The 21,366-nt window shown below is 38.8% G+C and overlaps 1 protein-coding gene across 3 annotated transcripts in view; it reads left to right on the top strand.

The window, feature by feature from the left end:
* Positions 1–5,277: 5,277 nt before the first annotated feature.
* ptprz1b (protein tyrosine phosphatase receptor type Z1b) overlaps positions 5,278–21,366 on the top strand; it is a 38,116-nt gene continuing 22,027 nt past the window's right edge. For all 3 annotated transcript variants that reach the window (XM_079868085.1, XM_079868084.1, XM_079868086.1), the window contains exons 1-3: positions 5,278–5,485; positions 15,074–15,139; positions 20,738–20,917. In XM_079868085.1, coding sequence (XP_079724211.1) covers positions 5,419–5,485; positions 15,074–15,139; positions 20,738–20,917 — 313 coding nt within the window. In that variant the 5' untranslated portion in view covers positions 5,278–5,418. The remainder of the gene's footprint in view (positions 5,486–15,073; positions 15,140–20,737; positions 20,918–21,366) is intronic.

Below are 21,366 nucleotides of genomic sequence, written 5' to 3' on the forward strand. Positions count from 1 at the left end.
AAAATGTAGTTCGGTCAGTGACAGCTAGATGGTGCACTTAAAACATTTTAGTCTCACTTCTAATGTATAAATGCATTTCCTCTTATGATACATTTGCCCATTGATATCTGTAATGTTGGCCCTCGTTACTGGCTCCAGAAAGTGATGCCACAATATGTTTTGTAGCTGTTCAAACTCAAGAGTTTGAGACCGTCAAATAAAATTTTGCCAAAATCTTCTGAGACTTTTCAGTTTTTCACGTCTTCGATTCAATCCCATCCGTCATAAGTCGGCACTAAAGAAAATCCTTTTAGCTGCTTTATTCAGAAGTTTCTCCTCATGTTTTGAAGTCCTCGTGCTCCTGATCCCAGTGACTCATCGTGGCCATTAACAAACAGGAATTAATTGTGTGTGGGAATGCTATTGAAAGTGAGCTCCTTTGTAGGGACAGAGAGTGTCCATTGTTCAGCACTGAATGTTAAAGAGAAAGAAGAGCACAAACATTTGAGGCCTAAGATAAACTCTGAACGATTGAAAAGATAGTTTTCCCCCCTCCATAATTACTTACTAACAACAGACCTTGAGATCCCATTCAGAAAGATGAAAATGAAATGTGATCTGATCTGATTTGTGTGAAAGCCCATTTCAACCACATATAATCATGCTTTTATAAAATCATAAATATGACAAGTCTATATCTAGTCCCAGACTAAAATGCATGTTTGAGCTGTTTTAACTGAGAGCAACCTGCACTGATATAACTTAAAATATGTCAGAGCCATTGTTTTGTCTCAAGATGCACACCAGTAATGTTTTTTTTTTTCTAAGGCACGTTTATTAAAGCTACTTAAATGTCCTAATTGAACTAACCCTGGCTTAATCTAAGCCCTGTCTGTGAAACCAGGCCAGTATCTCACTTTTTATCCCATAACTTCAACCTTTTGTCTCATAATTTCAACTTAATATATTAAATGAAGATTTACCATAGCTTTTTATTTTCTTCTTTAGTGTCAGAAATGGGCTTTTGTATTTTTGTTTTTTAAAAGGACAGTCATGTTTTCGTGTTTCCTCCCAACCTGAGCACTTTTGTGTTCCACTTTTTGTTAACTTTGAAGTGCTGATTCTTTCATCTCGGTCTGTGTTCTCGATTGTCAGTCGTGTGTGATTATGGGTCAGCGCTGGGCTGTTTGATTTCTTCCCCGTCTGTTTTCTCTCTCAGTTGCTAAGGAACTGAGATGTGGCATAAGTTGCTGTCATGCTTCTGAGTTTCAGCACCTATTAGCGATCAAAGTGGTTTCAGTAATCTGCAGTGTTTTAATAGTTTAATAAGCACACCATGGGGACCGGCGAACCAAATCGTCTAATTAGCATTCCATAAAGACCCAAGTCAGGACAGCGTAAAAGCATGATAAATGACTTGCGGCTCGCTTTGAAAAACGCTGCAGCTCGCGAAGATCACAGCAGTAGATCTCATTACTTACTGTATTACATGTCAAAACATTAATTAATAACAGATTAATCCTTCACGCCACTGGCATGCCAACAAGAAAAAGCACATCAAATCCATTAACATAAGTGCATCTGTGCATTATTTGTGCTCCAAAGCAAACTAAAACCAGTTTGAAAGTTAAAAGTATGTAGTTTAAATACTTTGGAAGTTCTGAGTGGTTTTGAGATTTGATAGAGTCAAGCCAATATAATTATACATAAAAAACATAAAAAATATACACTGCTTGTTGTCTTTTTTGATTTCCATTTTTACCTTCACCTAAAGCACTGTTCTCTGGATTCCGAAGGCAAAGGGATTATGAGTAATTCAACTGATGTTGGAGCTTTTGTGTGTGTGTGTGTGTGTTTCTTTTCTTGTGCGATTAGAAGTCACACACCGCTGTCCTCTTTTCAGCATGTGTGCATGTGTGATTTTTCATCTCTCTGAGGGGGACAGAGAGACAGTGGTCCGTGTTCAGATGAAAAGGCCCCAGCGCTCTTCCTTTGGGCCCCTCTCTCTCTTTTGGACTCAAGGAGCCCTGATGTCACATTTCAGAGACTTAGTTCAATGCCATGTTGTGTTGTGAAGGGATGGAGGGAGCTTTATGAATGGCTTTCATCACACCCCAGGGATGCTCATCAACACACTGTTCCTGGAGAATAAACCTTCACGGGACTCACTAGTGTATATAGAGTGCAGGAATGGTGCTATTTGTCCAGTGTTTACTCGTTTTATGTTTGTGCATTGGTTGGAAAAAGTGCACAAACCATTCATCTTATTAAGGAGAAAAGTGCTATTCCTTTCTAAGCAATCAGACTTTATGATTCTTGCCTTGTGGATGTTGAAACTTGTGAAAAATCCCATAGACCACAATCACCATAGTAACCACTTAGAAATGCCTTAGCAACCACCAAACCACCCCAGTTAACACACAGCAACCTAGTAACCACTTAGTAATGCATATCAATCACCAATACACCATAGGATCCACCTAGCAACTCCATAAAAAGCACCCTGGCAACCATTTAGTAGTGCCTTAGCATTGGTCAAAACACCTTGGTAATTACAAAGCAACCACAAAGCACCCTACTAAAGCATCCTGGTAGCCAGCTTGTGATGCCTTAGCTACCACTAAAGTACCTCAGTAAACACACAGCAACCACAAAGCACCCTGGTGAACACATAGCAACACCCTAGCAACCTACTAAAGCATCCTGGTAGTCAGCTTGTGATGCCTTAGCAACCACTAAAGTACCTCAGTAAACACACAGCAACCACAAAGCACCCTAGTGAACACATAGCAACACCCTAGCAACCTACTAAAGCATCCTGGTAGTCAGCTTGTGATGCCTTAGCAACCACTAAAGCATTTCAGTAAACACACAGCAACCACAAAGCACCCTAGTGACCACATAGCAACGCCTTAGCAACCACCAAAGCACCCTAGTAAACACACAGCAACCACAAATCACCCTCAAGCACCTCAATACTAGGTGACAACCACCTAGTATTGAAACCACTTATAAACGCCCTAGCAACCACAAAAACACCCTGACAACCACCAAGTAATGCCTTCGCAAACACAAATACAATCTAGTAACCACAAAGCACCCTAGTAACCACCTAGCAATATTCAGAAACCACAAAATACACCCTAGTAACCACTTAGCAACCACCTAGAAATGTCGCAGTAACCACAAAAAAAAAGCCTGCTAACCAACTGGAAATGCAACAAGTTGTAGCCTACATGGGCAAACTCCATTCTAAATCTAGTAGTGTGCCATTTTTTTAAAGTGATTTTTATGGTTGTAAAACGCAAAACTGAGAAGTCTGTTCATAATATGTAGCTATTGAACCCCCCGCAGATAAATAAGCCAGGGATTTGCATTCGAACGCCCCCTGTAGTGATCTGCATTGATTTGCAGCGCGTGGCAGGGTGCCAGGAATATAGCTAGAGCTGCACAGCTGGTTGTCGATATTGTTGATATTAGAGCCACATCCAACCAGTGCAACTGCACAGAGAAACGCAAAAACCCAACCAAGGCTGAAGAAGCCCCTAGGTCACGTGATGCGAATGAGCGGCTCTTTCTCTAATAGCGGAGATGCTTATCTAGAGTAATTCAATCCTCATGTGTGAAGGGAGGGGACCCTGTGAGGTTGTTGTTACGCCATTTACGGCACCTTCAGTTGTAAACCGATCTGCCTCTTTCACTAAAGCAGATCATGGATTCTAGCCGCATCTGACAGAAACTAAAGATGCTGTTGATTCAAAGTTGTCTGGGCGTTTCGAGTCAGTGGAACTAATCTGGACGTCGTGATTGGCTGAAATCTCAACACGCCTTCTTCCTCTTCACTTTTACGACCGATACAATCCCCAGTGCCGTGTTGCCTCAGTGTGACCCCTAACTCTCTCCTTCTTTCACAGTCTCTCTTTTGGTGGCTTTTGTCCACCTCCCAGTGTATTATTGTCATCCAAACGTTCCCAATTAACAATGCAGCTCCTTTTTCTGAAAAGATGAGACCTGGATCTCCATCAGGGTCACTGTTTTTCTTACGACCCCTGAATGGCAGAGCATTGAAGAATAAAGGAGGTGCACTGTTCATCAGTCAAAAACAACGCGGCATTGATTGTTGACATAATCGAAAACAATCTCTTTGTGATTGAAATGATTGCAAAGGTGCATCGTGCGTATTTCGACCACTGAACCCACGGGAAGCGTGTTTCTAGCACACCATCAACAGGTTTTGTTGAGTCTAAACTGAGCGGTGTGTAGACGTGTACAATGCGCTTCTCTGAATGCTGAAGGAGCTGTATCAAGCTCGCCCTTATAAAAGCCGTCCAGCAAGTGAAGTAGGTGCCCTGAATAAATTATGCAAATTTAGCAGAAAGGATAACAACAGGGAGTGCAGAAACAGTGTGATTCTGTGAGATTTAGAACAGGCACAAGATGTAACCACATGCTTTTCAGAGTGCAAGAATCAATCATTTTTGTGATACAGAGACAATATAAGATCGAGCAACTGTGTGAATTGAATATAAAATGTAAATATAAATGTATGTTGATCCTTAGATTCTGAATTGGGTGCATTTAGGGCATTCTTGTTATACAGTTATTTTTATACTCTTTAACTTTAAATTGCATTCATTTTGATATTTTTTTTAAATTGAGAACATTGGAATACGCAATGAATTGGTCACCAAGTTAGCACACATTTATTATGTTTTCTATAAAAACCATTTGACTGGAGCATGGAGTATTTCTGCATATATTACCAGTTTTATATTAGAGGTTAATGCAGCGCCTGTGGGGACATTGTAAAAATAGTAACATCTACTTAAACCAAAGTGCAATGAATTAAAAAGAAGACCTAACAATGTTCACTTTAAAAGAAAATTGATTGACTTTCAAAGTGTAGCCTAATATTTAATACATAATATTCAGACATTAAAAGCATACAGCATAACATGAATAACCCATTCCGTCTTGCTTTTCTTTTGTTCAAAACAGTCCAAATATGTCAACAGGCAGCTTTCAGCATAAAAGTCCTTTCCAATCATTGATAATGCAATGCATGCTCATACAGAAACCAACAAACACACACATTGCATGTTGTTTAAATCTCACAAAGCTCTCTGCGTATTATAAAAGGTCGGTGAACTTTACATTTAATTCAATGTTGCGTGTCACTAGCACTGTTTCTTGACCATGCACGTCCAGTTAGTCGGACCGTAAACCTTCGATTGATTATGCGCGAGACTGTGGGCGGCGCGTGAACGCAGCGTCTCTCCCCTCGCGCGCTATGATCATACAGTGAATGAAGCTCTAGCGTGGGAAAGACGAACGGGATACGAGAAACGCTGACATGGATCCAGTGTAACATCACTGCAATAGCTGTTATTGCGTTATCAATAGACCAGCGTTCACTCTTCATTTAACTCGAGTCTGAAGATGATGCGTCTGATCACAGCCACATCACATCTGTTCATCGCACAGCTGTGGCTCATCTGTCACACAGGTAACAAGTCAATACAGTCATGAGTGGATGCGTCCTCATAGATGTGTGTTTGGGCATGAATGCACTGATGCGTAAAGTTGCATGTATCCAAGAGATTTAATTCCACAGGTTGTTGGTGCATTTATGAATTTATTATTGATTAATGGATTATTTTTTGATGAAAGTAGTCATTTCAGTCCTATAATATAAAAAGTATAGCAATAACTGTGTTCTGCAAACATCAAGATGTTCTGTTGAGTGAACGGATCAAAGGTTTATGGATCAGTTTTAGATGAGATAATCATTTAAAATGTTTAGGCTATGTGTGTGTGTGTGCTAACAAGGTTTTAATAGTTCATTTTTGTCATACAGAACAATCCAATATCAGATTTTTGAAGATGCCAGAGTGTGTAAGAGTTTATTAATAAATATGAAGTGTGTAGGTTCATTATGCAGGCTGTGAATTGCCTAGATGTTTTTATTTTATTTTCATGCAGTTCAATTAGATTTGTTTATGGATGCTGTGCTTAATATTTAGTTCAGTTTCAAGGACCTTTCAGCCGCAGGACAGACTTTGGCTCGTTGCTCTTGGCACACGATCACCAATATGATGGTCTTTTAATCTCTCTGTCTCTGTTCACCCTGCTGAATTAAATGTAATTTGACATGGTGGAGAAATATAAAGCAATGTGCTTTTGACTGGATGTGTCTTGAGCCATCTGCATCTCTGATGCCCACACTCACTCACTCACTCACTCACTCACTCACTCACTCACTCACTCACTCATCTCTTTTCCTCAGAGTTGATCTCAGTGCTGTGACAATACACAATTGTCCTGCTATATCAGTCTAAAATGATGTAACTGCTGATTTTGCTGAGAAGCGTTAGTTATTTCTTGTTCAGGAGTTACACAGGCAGCTGTGCTGTCACTTTATGTGTGTGTCGGAGATTTGCAGAGTGCTGGCGCATGTTACACCCTGTTGTTGGATGTGATGGCAGGGGAAGCCCGTTTTGTGCTGCTTTTGTCTCAGTGACGCTCATTCACCATTAATGCCAGCAGCAGGAAGAGAGAGGAGAGAGAGAGATTCTGAGAATCTGATTGATCGATTCACACCATGGGTCACCCTGCCATGTCCGAACAAAATAGCGCTGGTCGGAAAAATGCAGTTTAGTTTCTCTTGATCAAATGACTGACAGTGAAAGATTGATTTTCATTGATTCACCCCCACAATCCAAAGGCATTTCATTAGACATTATCTGACAGTGACAGGCATTACCAATCAATTGTCACACTTTGTGACAACACAGACTATTATATTTAATATAACATTTTATATTTGATTTTGTTCACATTCGTTATCAATCATAAAATGTGTGATCTGTAATATCTCATTGTTAGTTTGCATCCGTTGAACCCATCTCTGTTTCTTTTATATGTATAAAGAGTTATTGGAGATGCTTCATAAAAAGCCACTGTTCAGACCTTCATGGACTTTGCTTTAGTGGTATTTGGCACCAGAAGCCTGAACTTTTCCAAGGTTACACGATACCAAAGAAGGTTCAGAGAGGACATATTTAATACCTGCACAATACACATTTGTACATGATTTTTGGTTCTGTTTCAATACAGGATATTGTCTCCATCAATTGGTTCTCAACTGGAGGACATATTTTAACCATAAAATATATCGTCACCTTCCTAAAATAATTGCCTTTGGTTCTGTTTCAATACAAGATATTGTCTCCATTAATTGGTTCTCAACTGGAGGACATATTTTAACCATAAAATATATCTTCACCTTCCTAAAATAATTGCCTTAGTCATTTGATCATCAAAATGACTTGGGCAATTATTTTAGGAAGGTGACGATATGCAAATTTTGTCCCTGTCCCTGTCCCTGTCACACATGCACTATAGTAATTACAGTAAATTTATGCAGAATTAAAAGCAACTAACCCTAATTATGTAGTAAATACATGTTCATTAATATTACTCCATACTTAAAAGGACTCCTTAAAATAAAGTGTAACCCAAATTTTACTTGTAAAATGCAACAACTTATGAAATCATGCATAGCTAGAATTGCTAAATAAATAGGCTTGTCAGTGTTTAAAAGAAGCAGAAAACATTTTTGGTGTTAATGTCACAGGCTATGCATCCAATCCAATGGCATTTTAGAAAAATCTGTCTTTCATTTGGTAGAAGCTCGTCAAATTTTACAGATGCTGGACGGGTTGAATGACATGCATAAAAGAAACGTAAAAGAAAATACAACCCACAGGTTCGCTCACAATGGAGATAAATATGGTTTGCCAACCATAATATGTTTTATTAATTACTGGTGATGACTAGAGCATGAAACCGTTTAGAAAATGTAGGAGAAATGTAGGAGACATTTAGAAACGAATGTTCCTTTTCAGCCTACAGTATGTCATGTTAATCATTTTGCATGTTGTTAAGCCTGTGGATTTCCTGAAGCCAAACCCGCTGAGAACGACTGCTCTGTATAACCTTTATCATCAATAAATAAATCCATGTTAAATCCACATAAATAATTGATGATATGGCCTATTTAAAACTCAGCAGTTGTACCCTATTTAAGCATAAAAACAACTCCTCTGAGTTTTGTTTATTGGGACATGTAGGGATTGCCTTGATTGTGTGATGTTAAATCGTGTCCTTCGGATTTCTGCAACTTCTGTGAATCAACCTTAAACTCAAAGAGCGAACTGTGCATCAGTGTCCAGTCGGGTAATGAGTGTCACCAGCGCAGGCTTGTGTCTGTGGGTGTCAACACTAGAAGCAGCTCCAGTTGACTTCCAACGCCCGTCTGTGTCTAACACAGCCTGAGGCAAGATTGCTTGTACCGTTATGTCATCCCAAAAATGGAGACTTACATAATCAGCAATCGAGGCGTGCTAGATATTAAATGCACATTGATTTTAATCAACCTGAAATGTTTTGTGCTGAACCTGATGCTAACCGCTTAGGAAAGAACATTTTTAAAGCTCAAGTGCTTTGTTGATAGTCGTATCAATGCTGTATCTCACTTAAACCTGCGTTAAAACAACATGCTAGCTGTTTGTTTTTGGCCTAAAACATTCCCCAGAGGAAAGCTATTCAGCGTTGGGGAAATACAATCTCCTCGCATTCAGAATAAATCTGGACAGGCACTGAGACGGCCAGCCGTCTTAATTTCACTTCATTTCCGTTGCATTTTCCAGTGGTCGTATTGGTTTCCAATGTGTGCGATTAGATTAAAGTCGTCTGGATATTTACACGATCGCAGAGTATCGTTTTCCACCGACTGAGGTTGGTGTTTGTGCATGTGGAAGTGGAGTTAAAGAGCTTTAGATGTAAATGAATTGCCTGCTCATCTCATGTGGCACTGAAAAACAAAAATGGACGTACCCTGAAAAAATATTTTTTATTCTTTAATTATTTGTGAACCTCTCTAGCAGTTTCTAAGAATCGGCAAGAAACACATTGAATTGAACGTGTGATTTAAAAAAAAAAAAAAATTGTGTGTGTGTGTGTGTTTAAAGTGTAATTTTCACTTAGAAATTGCTAGTAAATTTCACAAATTATTTACAATTCTACAGTGTATGAGACCATCTTCTGAGATATGATTGCTTTTATTTAACATTTATTAATGAGATTTATGGCAAAATGTCACACCTGTCACAGGCTACATGCTTAACTTAAGCAGATTTCTTTCTTTCTTTTCCCTCCATAGTAGTGTTGAAATTCTGAGAGGAGATTCATTTTTAAAGCCTGTTTCTTGATTCTCTCTGTCAACGCTCACTGCCGTTCTACGGATTTTCTTCTTATCTATAGTGTAAATATTTAGAGAGGAGGCATAGAACTGGAGAAAGCGTGAAAATGAGGCTGAACGCTGAAGAAAAAGAAAGCGGTTTTCCTCTTGACCTCAGGATGTGGAGCTGGAGCTCCAGTAAAGCACCGGCAGTGTGCTGAACTCATAAATGCCAGTACTCTGGCTTTGGCTCGGTCCAGCGGACGGACAGTGAGGCGAGGAAGGAAAGCTTTTCCCCGGTTAAAGAAAGATGGAGTATTTGGTTACCTTTCCAAATTGGGTCTGACCTGGTGTCTGTGCCGATAGGGAGGAAGTCCTAATGGCTGAACGCCACCGGAGGTTCTGTCTGTTGTCAAGGAGTTTCCTCTGGTATGTCCTAAGGCTGAATGGAGAGCGTCTCCTGCTCGGATGTGCCCAGATGAAAAGCATCATGGATATTATGTATTGTCAGACACAGCGCTTGTTCACTATGCTGTCAAATAGATTTACTGAGTTGTACCAATGGATCACAACAGTTAATATTGTCCCACAGCAATATTTATGTCCTAGAAAGATGCAGTTATTTATGTTTTGCTACCACCACTACAAATGGACAATAGTAGTAATAGTGTAGATGATTTGAATAAATAAATCCCTAACCCCGAATTAAAGGTTTTTGGGTGCAAAACTACCCGTACCAACAGACTTAGCATTAGTGAGGTTGAATAGTTTTGACTATTTTTTTTTTTCTTCTATTCTCTTCTACCAATTGGTGTGCTAACCAGCAAGTAAAGCGAGTCACGTAATCGGATTACTTTTTTTCAAGTAACTAGTAAAGTAACACATTACTTCTAAAGCGACTTTTAAAATTTAATACATTTTTATTTTTCAGAATAACCATTTACGTTCTCTTCAAAAACCCTTATAGTGCTCAACTGTCCTAAAAATGCATTCTTTAGATTAATTTCTAGTTATACAAGGTGAAAAGTAGTTTATTTTTTCATCCTTGCTCAACAGGGAAATCTCAGAACAGGGCCAAGGATGTACGAGTGTTAATTGTTTACAAAAGTATATATATAAAAATGAAATATATAATTTTTATATATTTAAAAATTATATTTAATTTTATATTTTTAATAAATTATATTTACCCCCCCCCCCCCCCCCTCCCCCCGGTGTCCTTCAAAAACATCTCAGACCTCAGTTTATCTTATAGAGAACTATGCAGTGATAAAGGCATTTGCTAAAAGTTGGATTAGTGAGTTTCTGTGAATCTTGGAGGCAGGGCAGCGTATATGAGAACTGGGCCGGGGTGTCGGGGAAGGTATAAACCCCCAGCTGTTCTCTGGCATTACTACCTTCAGCTACAGTCAGTGCGTTCTCACGCAGACCACATGACACTTTCCCTCTGACCCCTGCAGCAACAGCTGGCACAGGCTGCTGCACACGCTTCCCCGGATGAGGATTCCCTCTCTTTAGAAGTATCTCTAATGCAGGCTTTCTCAAACTCTGTCCTGGAGGGCCACTGCCCTGCACAGTTTAGCTCCACCCCTGATCAAACACACCTGAGCAAGCTAATCAATGTCTTCAGGATCACTAGAAACTCACAGCTAGGTGAGTTTGATCAGGGTTGGAGCTAAACTGTGCAGGACAGTGGCCCTCCAGGACAGAGTTTGAGGAACCCTGCTCTAATGCATCAAAAACATCAACTGAAAATTGGCTTTGAAACAATATTCACTCAGAAGTTGCCTATATTTAACAAATAATCGCAAAGAAATGGCAAGAAACAAACTCAAACATGAAATTTGAAAAACATGAAAAACTTATTTTTTTAATTTTTTTTGTTGGAGCACCTAAAGGGACATGGTAAGGGGGAAAATGAGATGAGGAAAAAATATGTCAATGCTTTTTGCGTTCTCTTGCAAATGTTTTGCGTTCCCCCGAGAAACTTTGCATTCGTTTGCAAAACTTTTGAGTTCTTTGAGTTTCTCGAGGGAACGCAAAAGTTTTGCGAAGCAAATGCAAAGTTTCTCAGGGGGAACGCAAAACTTTTGCAAGAGAACACAAAAGCATTGAAATATATTTTTTCCTCCCATCTCATTTATCTCATGTCCCTTTTAGGGGCTCCGTAGGTTTTGGACCCCATTGACTTTCATTGTATGAAAATAAATCTTCTTTTGTATTCCACCGAAGAAACAAAGTCATACAGGTTTGGATGTCAGGGTGTGCAAATGATGACAAAATTAACATTTTTGGGTGAACTAGCCCTTTAAACTCTTGTCTAGGCAAGTATAGATGGATTATATTTCAGGATGTCATATTTCCAGCCCTAAAGTTGCTGCCATTATAGTGAAGTTTTACATTTTCTTTAATTATTTCCCAACGGGCTGTTTTCCAATCCTTGACCTTAGGGATCTGAATATAATCCATGCCCTTGGAAACACATGTCATAATTCAATTAGCTGTCCATTTTAACAGTTTCGTTCCCCTGTGCGCCCTCTTAATGTCAAACAGGTGTTCTCCATCATGTGAGCGCAGCGACGGACACAAAACAGTTCACAGGCTGCGTTTCATCAAGACGAGGGGAGGGAACTCTGCGTCGGAAGTTATTTAGTGACACGGCGAGGAAGGGGGACTCAGATTTAAGGCCCCGTGTTTTGTTCATGATTTAGAAACATGACGTGCTGGCCGGCTTCCCCGAGATTTTTCTAATCCTCTTATTTATTTGAATTAGAGAGGTTTGCAGAGGGCAGAGGATGGTTACGATCCCTCCCCCATCCATTGCCTATGCCGTACTGGGCACATGGATATACCGTCTGCATACTGAGAGCCTTTCCCAGTCAAAGCCACCATCCGAGTGCGACGGCTGTGACCGTGTGACTGCAGTCAGGCTGTAGTAAACAACTTCTGCCTGCCAGATAGTTTTCATTCAAGAAACTTTGCACTTGAATGTGAAACTTTGCACTTAAAGTGTGCTCACGACATTGGGTAGTTTCAGAGTACTGAACTCATCATTTACCTTAACTCACCCTCAAGTTGTTCTCAAGTAAACCTGCTTGATGGTCTTTCTTGCGCTTAACACAAAAGCAGATATTTTGAAGAATGCTGCTGGTTCCCATTGGCTTCCATAGTAAATAAAAATACTGTTGAAGTCACAAGGCTTGTTTTAAAATATCTAAATATCTAATCATTTTGTGTATCTGTAAAATCCAAGAAAATCCCCATTTCTTGTAATTTTGTTCTGTGAGAGAGCAGTGAGAATGTGAAATTTAATAGGGGTCCAGCGAAGGGCTTTATTGTCGATAGACTCATTAACATTAAACTGTGAGCAATTTTAATCTAATTTGCCCTAGGCTTTTCTTTCAGTGCCTGTGAAATGGACCCGAGCCAGAGAATCTCCGGGGCTTTATTGAGGCGCAGGTTGCTGCTCTTCCTCAGAGTATGATACTGTGTTCCTGTGAAACGGGCCTGGATTTTATGGGATGAGCTGAGCAAAAGAGCTTTTTCCACTCGCAGCTTCATCACCCTGCCAACTGGGATTTACTCCACAGAACCGTCAAACACAAAGCCTATTTTTAAGAAAGAAATGTCCTAAACAAATGTGTGTTTTACCATGTTTTACCACAAGAATACTGAATGTAAATACTAAATAATGTGGTATGGTGCAATGATGTTTGCTAACTAACAGTGACTTTTTTACACATTTGTTCTTGACACTGATCTTCAACCCTGAAATATTCAACCCTGTTATATTTTTGAACGGCACAAAACAAACATTTGTATTATATAAAATATGATAACAAATAATATAGGATAATATTTTTTAAATGTATGATATCACACATACACACACACATACTGTGTGTGCGTGTGTGTGCGTGTATAAACAATTAAAAATAAATTAATAATTAAATAAATTAATAAATAAATATTAGAATTATTGTTTAATATAATAAAATCATTATTTTTATTTTTTAAATAAATAATTGTGTAGATTATTATTATTATTTTAAATATAATATTGTATATAAAAATATTAGTAAATAAAAGTTTGCAAATATATAATGTGTGTGTACATAGTCAGTACATAGTATACATGCATACATACACATGCACATTCATATACACACAGACACTTATACAGTGTATATATAGAGCATAGAGTATATATTATATATCACATCTTACTTTTATGTTATGTTTATTTGACCTCACTAAAAATATATTGAAAAAGTGATACTGTTTCCTAAGAAATATCCTTATATGGACAGCAGAGGCACTTATGTTTGTGAACATCACTTGTGTCTGAGTATTCTTTGTAATAATGGCCTGTTCTGTGGCAAAAGTCTTCAAAGGATCTATTGTAGGCACGGTTCTCAGTCACCATTCACTGAGTAATGGGCTCTGGGAGGCAGGGATGGCTGCGGCAGGGCCGGCCGTATTACATGTGAGAGCTGTCAGGTCAGGGGGTACGACTGGTAAAATGCTAAAATGCTCTTTAACTGACTTTTACATGCTTCATCAGTTTTCATCATCTTCAATTCCCTTGGAAGGACAGTTTACACTGAAGCTTGACTTGTGTTCAGTGTAGCCTTTTTTTTGGATAAACTATTCCTTTGTGTACTGTCAAAGTATATGAAGATGTTGATTGTTAGAGGTTAGGGTTATAAACTGGACACACCTGTGTGTGTATGAGGTCATGTGTCCTTTCATTTCCACTTTCCCTTGTACACACTGACATTTGTCTTTTGATGTGTCTGGGCAGGTGTCCTCACAGCCTCACATGTGTTCCAGCACACACATACATATGACACCATATAGCACACACATCAGACAGTAGTGTCACTCAGTCTAAAATAATGACCTTTCCCTCATCACACTTTCATTTAGAGATATTCACACCACAGTCACTGGAGAGAGCAATGAAAGAGGGTGAAATAGGAAGGGCCGCTTCAGTCTGATGACCTCATTTTAAAAGCATAACCTACTGTAATACCCTAACAACTGCCCAGAACACTCTTGCAACCACATAGCAATGCAATTTATACCATGCAGAACACCTTAGCAGCAACATAGCAACCCCCTAACAACCACATAGCAATGCACTATACAGGTATATGCCACTTAGAACACCTTAGTAACTACATAGCAGCACCCTGGCAAACATCCACAACACTCTAAAAATCACATAGTGTTCTGAGTTTTCACTATAAACCACCTAGAACACCTTACCAACAACATAGCAACACCTTAGCAATCACATATAAATACTATATGTGGTACTTAAAACACCTTAGCGACTACATAACAACCACCTAGAAACATTTACAACACCCTAGAAATCATAAAGCAATTCACAATAGCAATGCACTATGTACACACCTCCTTAGCAGCAACATAGCAACACCCTAGCAACCACATAGCAATGCACTATATATGCCATTTGGAACTCCTTAGTGTCTGCATAACAATGGCTTAGTAAACACCCACAACACCCTAGAAATTACTAAGCAATACACTATATAGCAATGCATTATATACACGACTTAGCAACACCCTAGCATCCACATCATGCAACCTAGCCTCATTGTGGCAACTTTTGCATTGGCGAAACCCCAAAAAACAAGAAAATAGTTTGCACTTGTATAATGGATTACAACACTGTTGATTCCAAAGATTGTTGTTTTATTTTTGCGGTTTCTATGAAATTAAAGACTGTAAGTGTACAGGACACAGGCTTTACGCCTCATGCATTTGTGCTCCTCTGAATTACTGGTGCATTGACTCCAACTCTCCTCATCTTTCCCATTCCAGATCTGGCCACGCCGTACCTAAGAGGGCAGCGCAAACTCACCGAGGACGTTGACTGGTCTTACACAGGTAGGTAGACAACGAACAAATGCCCTTATTGTGTGCTTTTTACCAGACTTCAGTGTGGCATGCCACTGGCTTAAAGCCTTAAAAACCTTTTCTCCTTTGAGCGAGAGATAGGGATAAGGTAGCAGTAGATGGAAGTGAATAATGACGGATCAATGTCCGCTCTCCATTAGAAAGACGGCAGTGAGTCGACCTTCTGAATGAGAGGTACCAGCACACACTGCCACTGACCCGCCTGTGCAGGAGATTAGCTGGAAAGTCTTAGACACTTTAAGATACTAAAGTCTTTAAAAAAAGAGTAGGTGACATTCAGGATTGTGTGAGGCCCTTGACTTGTGGCTTTTAAATCGAGCCGGAGGCCGCTTTAAAAATGGTAGAAAAACTATGGAAGCTTGTTTCCGGTAATTGCGAATAATCTCATAATTGCGAGTTATAAACTTAGAATTAAAAATTGGACTTTGTAACTTGCAATTGCGAGTTTATATCTCGCAATTCTGACTTCTTTTCACAGAATTGTGAGATATAAACTTTCAATTGCGAGTTACAAAGTCCAAAAAAGGTCTGAATTACGAGTTTATATCATGCAATTCTGACTTTATAACACACAATTGCGACTATATCACGTAATTCTGAATTTATAACACGCAATTCTGACTTTATAACACACAATTGCAACTTTATATCACGCAATTCTGATGTTATAAAACGCAATTGCAACTTTATATCACGCAATTCTGCCATTATAACACACAATTGCAACTTTTTATCACGCAATTCTGATGTTATAACACGCAATTGCGACTATATCACGCAATTCTGACGTTATAACGCAATTGCGACTATCACACAATTCTGACTTTATAACACACAATTGCGAGTTTATATCATCTAATTCTGACTTTATAACTGGCAAGTGCGACTTCATATTACACAATTTTGACTTTATATTATACAAGTGCAAGTTTATATCACAATTCTGACTTTATAACTGGCAAGTGTGACTTCATATCATGCAATTCTGACTTTATAACGCACAATTGCTACTTTATATCATGCAATTCTGACGTTATAACACATAATTGCGACTTTATATCACACAATCCTGACGTTATAACACGCAATTGCGACTATCACACAATTCCTACTTTATAACACACAATTGCAAGTTTATATCATGTAATTCTGACTTTATAACACACAATTGCGAGTTTATATCACAATTCTGACTTTATAACTGGCAAGTGTGACTTCATATCACGCAATTCTGACTTTATAACGCACAATTGTGACTTTATATCATGCAATTGCTACTTTATATCATGCAATTCTGACTTTATAACATACATTTCCAACATTATATCACGCAATTGTGACGTCATATCACACAAATCTGACTTTATAACTAACAATTGTGAGTTTATATCAAGCAATTCTGAGAAAAAAATTGTCAAGATTGCAAACTTGCTATTGCGAGAAAAAAAGTCTGAATTGTTAGATAAAAAGTCACAATTATCTTTTTTGTTTTTTATTCAGTGGCGGAAACAAGCTTCAATAAGGGCCAAAACTGAGTCACATTGAACAAATATTGTTTGAATGACTGAAGTAGAGTAGGATACTGACTGTGTGTGTGTGTGTGTGTGTGTGTGTGTCTGTTCACTGAGTCGAAACTAAATGAATTAACATGTGAAAGAACACGCTTGATTGTGAGGCCCTGCACAAACCTGTGAAGAAATGGAACGATACACGTTTCTCTGTTTAACTCTAATTGTTTCACGTAAAACCCTCTCTCCTCAAACAAAAGTTGTCAAGCTTGAATGCTAATTTCTTCATAGACTCTTGGAACTTCAGCTGACAGTCACACAGTGACTCTAATACTTCAGATTTCCTCCTGATGTGTGGGAAATGTCTATTTTTTTATTTTTTATTATGCACTATTTGTGCATTTATGTGAACAGATATCAAGGTCTTACAATCTGGTCACACAATTAAATGAGCAATATCCCATGTCAATTTTCACAGGAGTGCTTTAAAACGTTAACACCTTTTCTTCACTACTAATCCGTATTAGCATCCTTTACTGTGGGAACATTCAGGCAAATGCAATGGACCAGATACCTTTTATTGTGAAAATGACAGAAAAGCATTCTGAATTAGCTTTCAATGTTTTTAAATATCATGGGAAAAGCAAATCCTGGACTGCTTTGCGATGGAAACCAACAGGCGAATACTGAATATTCACTATATCATATAATAGTGTGCTTATGTAGAGCGTTCCAAATTAGACGCTTATTAGGTTCCATTTCAGTCAGGATGCAGCTGTGTATGTAGGCAGTGCTGTCGACTTAGTTTTGGGACAGTTCTTGAATCTGCTCATGATCATTGGTTACTGTAGCATGCCCGTCCCCTGTTGACCCTGTTTTCCGAACCCCAGGGGTGTGTGTGATTCCTGCCTCTGGCATCGGTCCCTCTCCCGTCTCCATCTGCTGCGGGGGCTGCAGCTTTTTCCTCTAATCTACATGCTCTGATAACCTGCGGATAGAGCGTTTAAAAACGAGACTCCCGCCTACGTCCTCTGAAGCACCTCTGCTACAGCTCGTGATCTCAGTTTTATTCATGAAGCGCATGAAGGACGTAACGTATACAAATTACATATGTTTTTCCTACAGCAAATGTTGACGTGTAAATTACTGATCGATCGCAAAAGAGACATTGCTTTATGGTGTACACAAGCTGCAACACAAGTTGCCATGGAAACGACACTACTAGTTACTCACACCCAAGCTACATTAATTTTTAAACCATCCACTTGTTCCTGACACTGGGATCCTTCTGAAGTGCATCTGTGTACTGTAAGTGTAGACAGCATCAGTCATTATAATGTGTTCTAGTTGCTTTTGATGCGACACAACGCTCATATCCAGTGTAGGCAAATGTCAACCGTTAAACGACTGAACACCAGTGGGCGGTCATATGCAAATATATTTGCCTGTGACATCACACATAATTTGAATATGTACTGTATACATTCATATAAAATTTTATTTGTAATATAAACATTTTTCATTTATAGTCTTTTAAAAAGGCATCGGAAATAATAAATGAAATGTAGTGTTGTCAAAAATACAGATTTATATACATATAGATACTGAAATATCTGAAATGCTTCCAATATTAATTTTCCACCAAATAGATACCTGATATACCAGCTGCGCTTTCTCGCTCTCTAATCTCTCCGACAGCGAGTTGACACACAAACCCGCCTCCACTCACTCACTCTTTTCATTTGCTCCAGATGAATAGTGTTGGTGTCACAGGGCTTGAATTTCGGCGTGGGATTTCACGTATTGTGCATAATTTTACTCATTCCTGCAGATTTTGTGGTCACACCCAAATGCACGCACATAAAGCCGCCTCTGTATTAAATTGAGTCATTTTTCACTGCTTGTGTTTAATCAGTCAAATACACACAAAATAATGTCAAAAAGCCGGTCATGGCGTGTATTCACTTAAACACAGTCAGTTTTATTTTAAGTGAACGTAAACAGTTGAGAAAGAAAACACGTTTAACAGTATAATGGATCTGTGCATCAGGTCTTAAAGTGACAGCAGCCTAATATACCTATTGCCAAATTATGAAAAAAAATAAAAATAAAATAAAAAAATATATAATTTTGATTACATATATTTGATAATTAGCATTGATATTATTTTATATTTGCATTAATTTATTATATTTATACAATTAATTCGATTAATATTACTTATAATTGTATAAAATCAAATGTAATATGAATAGTATAAATAATTATATTTCTAATTATAATGTATTAATCAGTTGTTAACCATCAGACAAGGTGTGTTTTTTGTGAAAGGCTGCTCCTTTTTTAATTTGTAGTGGATCCACAGACATTCACAACGGTTGTGTGTTCTACTTCTGCCCTTTCCTGACCTTCCTTAGTGGAAATTGAGAGGAAACTGTTGTGGATAATTGGCTGGTGTAATCAGACTGAATGTTGGGATGGATGAGGGTGTCATTATGGAGGTGGAGGATTCCACAATAACCATTCCCATATGCGATTGTTCATTCCCATGCGTCATGAAACGGCAGATTGCTTCAAAGGCCAAAGCGCATCTTACCTGTTATTGCAACAGAAATATTGGAAATGTCAGAGCAGCCCAGAGGTCTCAGAATCCTTTAAATGACTTATGTGGCTCTGCATTTATGCCACATCTCTACCGGTTACCATAGCAGCAGCCGTTCTCTTTGATTACAGCGTATCCACGTCGCGGCGTATGTGTGTGTCTGCCGGGCCAGATGCTGCACCACTGTAACCTGACAGACTCGTAGTTCATTTTGCCAGCAGACGCTGTTTTCCTGTTGAATGTGGACGCCATCAATCAGGCTAATAGCAGACGTTTGTCTCGCATGTCGATATTAAGCACCTCGAGGATGTGGTTCTGTCCTCTCAGCCTAATCCTTAATAGCCTTTTAGAGACATATTAATTATGTTGTAGCTTTAGTGGGTGAAGAATTAACGGCCAGCTCGGGAGGTGAAGGTGAAATCACTGGGAAAATATACACTGTAATTGTCCTGCCAGGGAACATTAAAGCTGCTAATTCAGATCTTACGTTTCATCATGTAGTTAAAGAGGCGTCCTCGGGGACAATTTTAATCAGATGTGTTTATGTTTGTGTGTGTGTGTGCGTGCGGTTTATTGCTCGTGCTTGTTCAGTGATGTGTGACCCATTGCCATCTGCTCCGTGAGTTTATCATCTGGCGAAGTCAGTGTGATATGCCATAGTGTTCAGTATATGTGTTCAACACCACTGCAAGTGGCATTATTTTGCTCTGATCAGCACTGACTCTTCATATGCCATACCATGTGCCTCAGTTTGCTGCCATATGCCATTATTTGATATTTTTGGCCTTTTATTTATAGTTTACAATAGATAGAACAGAACATTATACTCAGAAGAGGATCTGGAAAATGCTGAAACAGAAATTTGACCCACGATATGTTACTGAACACTAGGCCACAGCTTTGGCATATGCTTTAATAAACTACATCTAATAAATATTAAGATATTAAATGGAACTTTTAGACTCTTTATAAGGACTAAAAGCTTTGCATTTTCCATGCTTAACATTTTAACAAGGATAGTTGAAAAGCAATGTTGTTATGGAGAAACTTATATATATTATGCACCGAAATGAAAATTCTGAATGCACTTAAGACATGTTTAACTGTTGTAGCTCATCCACGTAATTTTTTTTATCTGCTGCTCTTTAAAAACTGCTTTTGTTTAGCATTTTAGCAGTTCTTGGATTATACATGAAGTTATGAGCTCATTAACTGAGACTATATTTTTCTTTTTAATGAATAAAATGAATATTGGCACATTGCGTGACTATTTAAATGAACAAATAAAGGTGATTCAAATGGTCAAAGACAGAAACGTTGGCTGGTTATTGCACCTTTGCCTTATGGATCCTTATAAATTGACCTAAAAATGAATCTAAATGTTTTGTTGCATTAATTAAGACTGATTTGTTGCAAGATTATTCCCTTGTTCATTTGTCACACCCTTACTCTTTACAGGGGCCCTAAACCAGAAGCATTGGACAAAGAAATATCCAGTCTGTGGCAATGCCAGACAGTCTCCCATTGACATCAGTGAGGAGTTCACTCAGGTTAGGATGCAGTACCAGAACCTGCAGCTGGAGAACTGGGAACAGCCCACCGCCGACTCCACCACCATCACCAATGATGGCAAAACAGGTCTGCACACACTGGGTTTCTGGTGTTTACAAGACGTTTGTTCAGTTGGGGATAAAACCGCTTTTTAAACAGCACTCAGTGAAATTATACTGACAGGTGAACTCCCCAGAGCGATGTCCTCCGATGAATGCAATTACGACTTGAGATTAATCGCTGACGGACTAATGGAGCTGCTGAAGAATAAAATCTCCTGAAATGACAATCGTATTTCTTTTTCTTACCTGTGAATGGCAGCTGGGTGGCTTTGGATGGTCTGTGCTTTTACAGGAGCACAGAAGAAAAGCTCGCACTGAACCTTTTGTTCTGATTTGACACTGTGAGAATGACAGATTCTTCCAGCACAAAAGGCTCAGCTTAAAATGAATCTTTTATCAAGGCGAAGAGATGAAAGCTGAAGTATGAGCAATTAGAACACATTTGCACATGGCTTGCGTATATGGACTCACGGT

Source organism: Squalius cephalus (genome assembly GCF_949319135.1).
Source record: "Squalius cephalus genome assembly, chromosome: 4".
NCBI classification, from domain to species: domain Eukaryota; kingdom Metazoa; phylum Chordata; class Actinopteri; order Cypriniformes; family Leuciscidae; genus Squalius; species Squalius cephalus.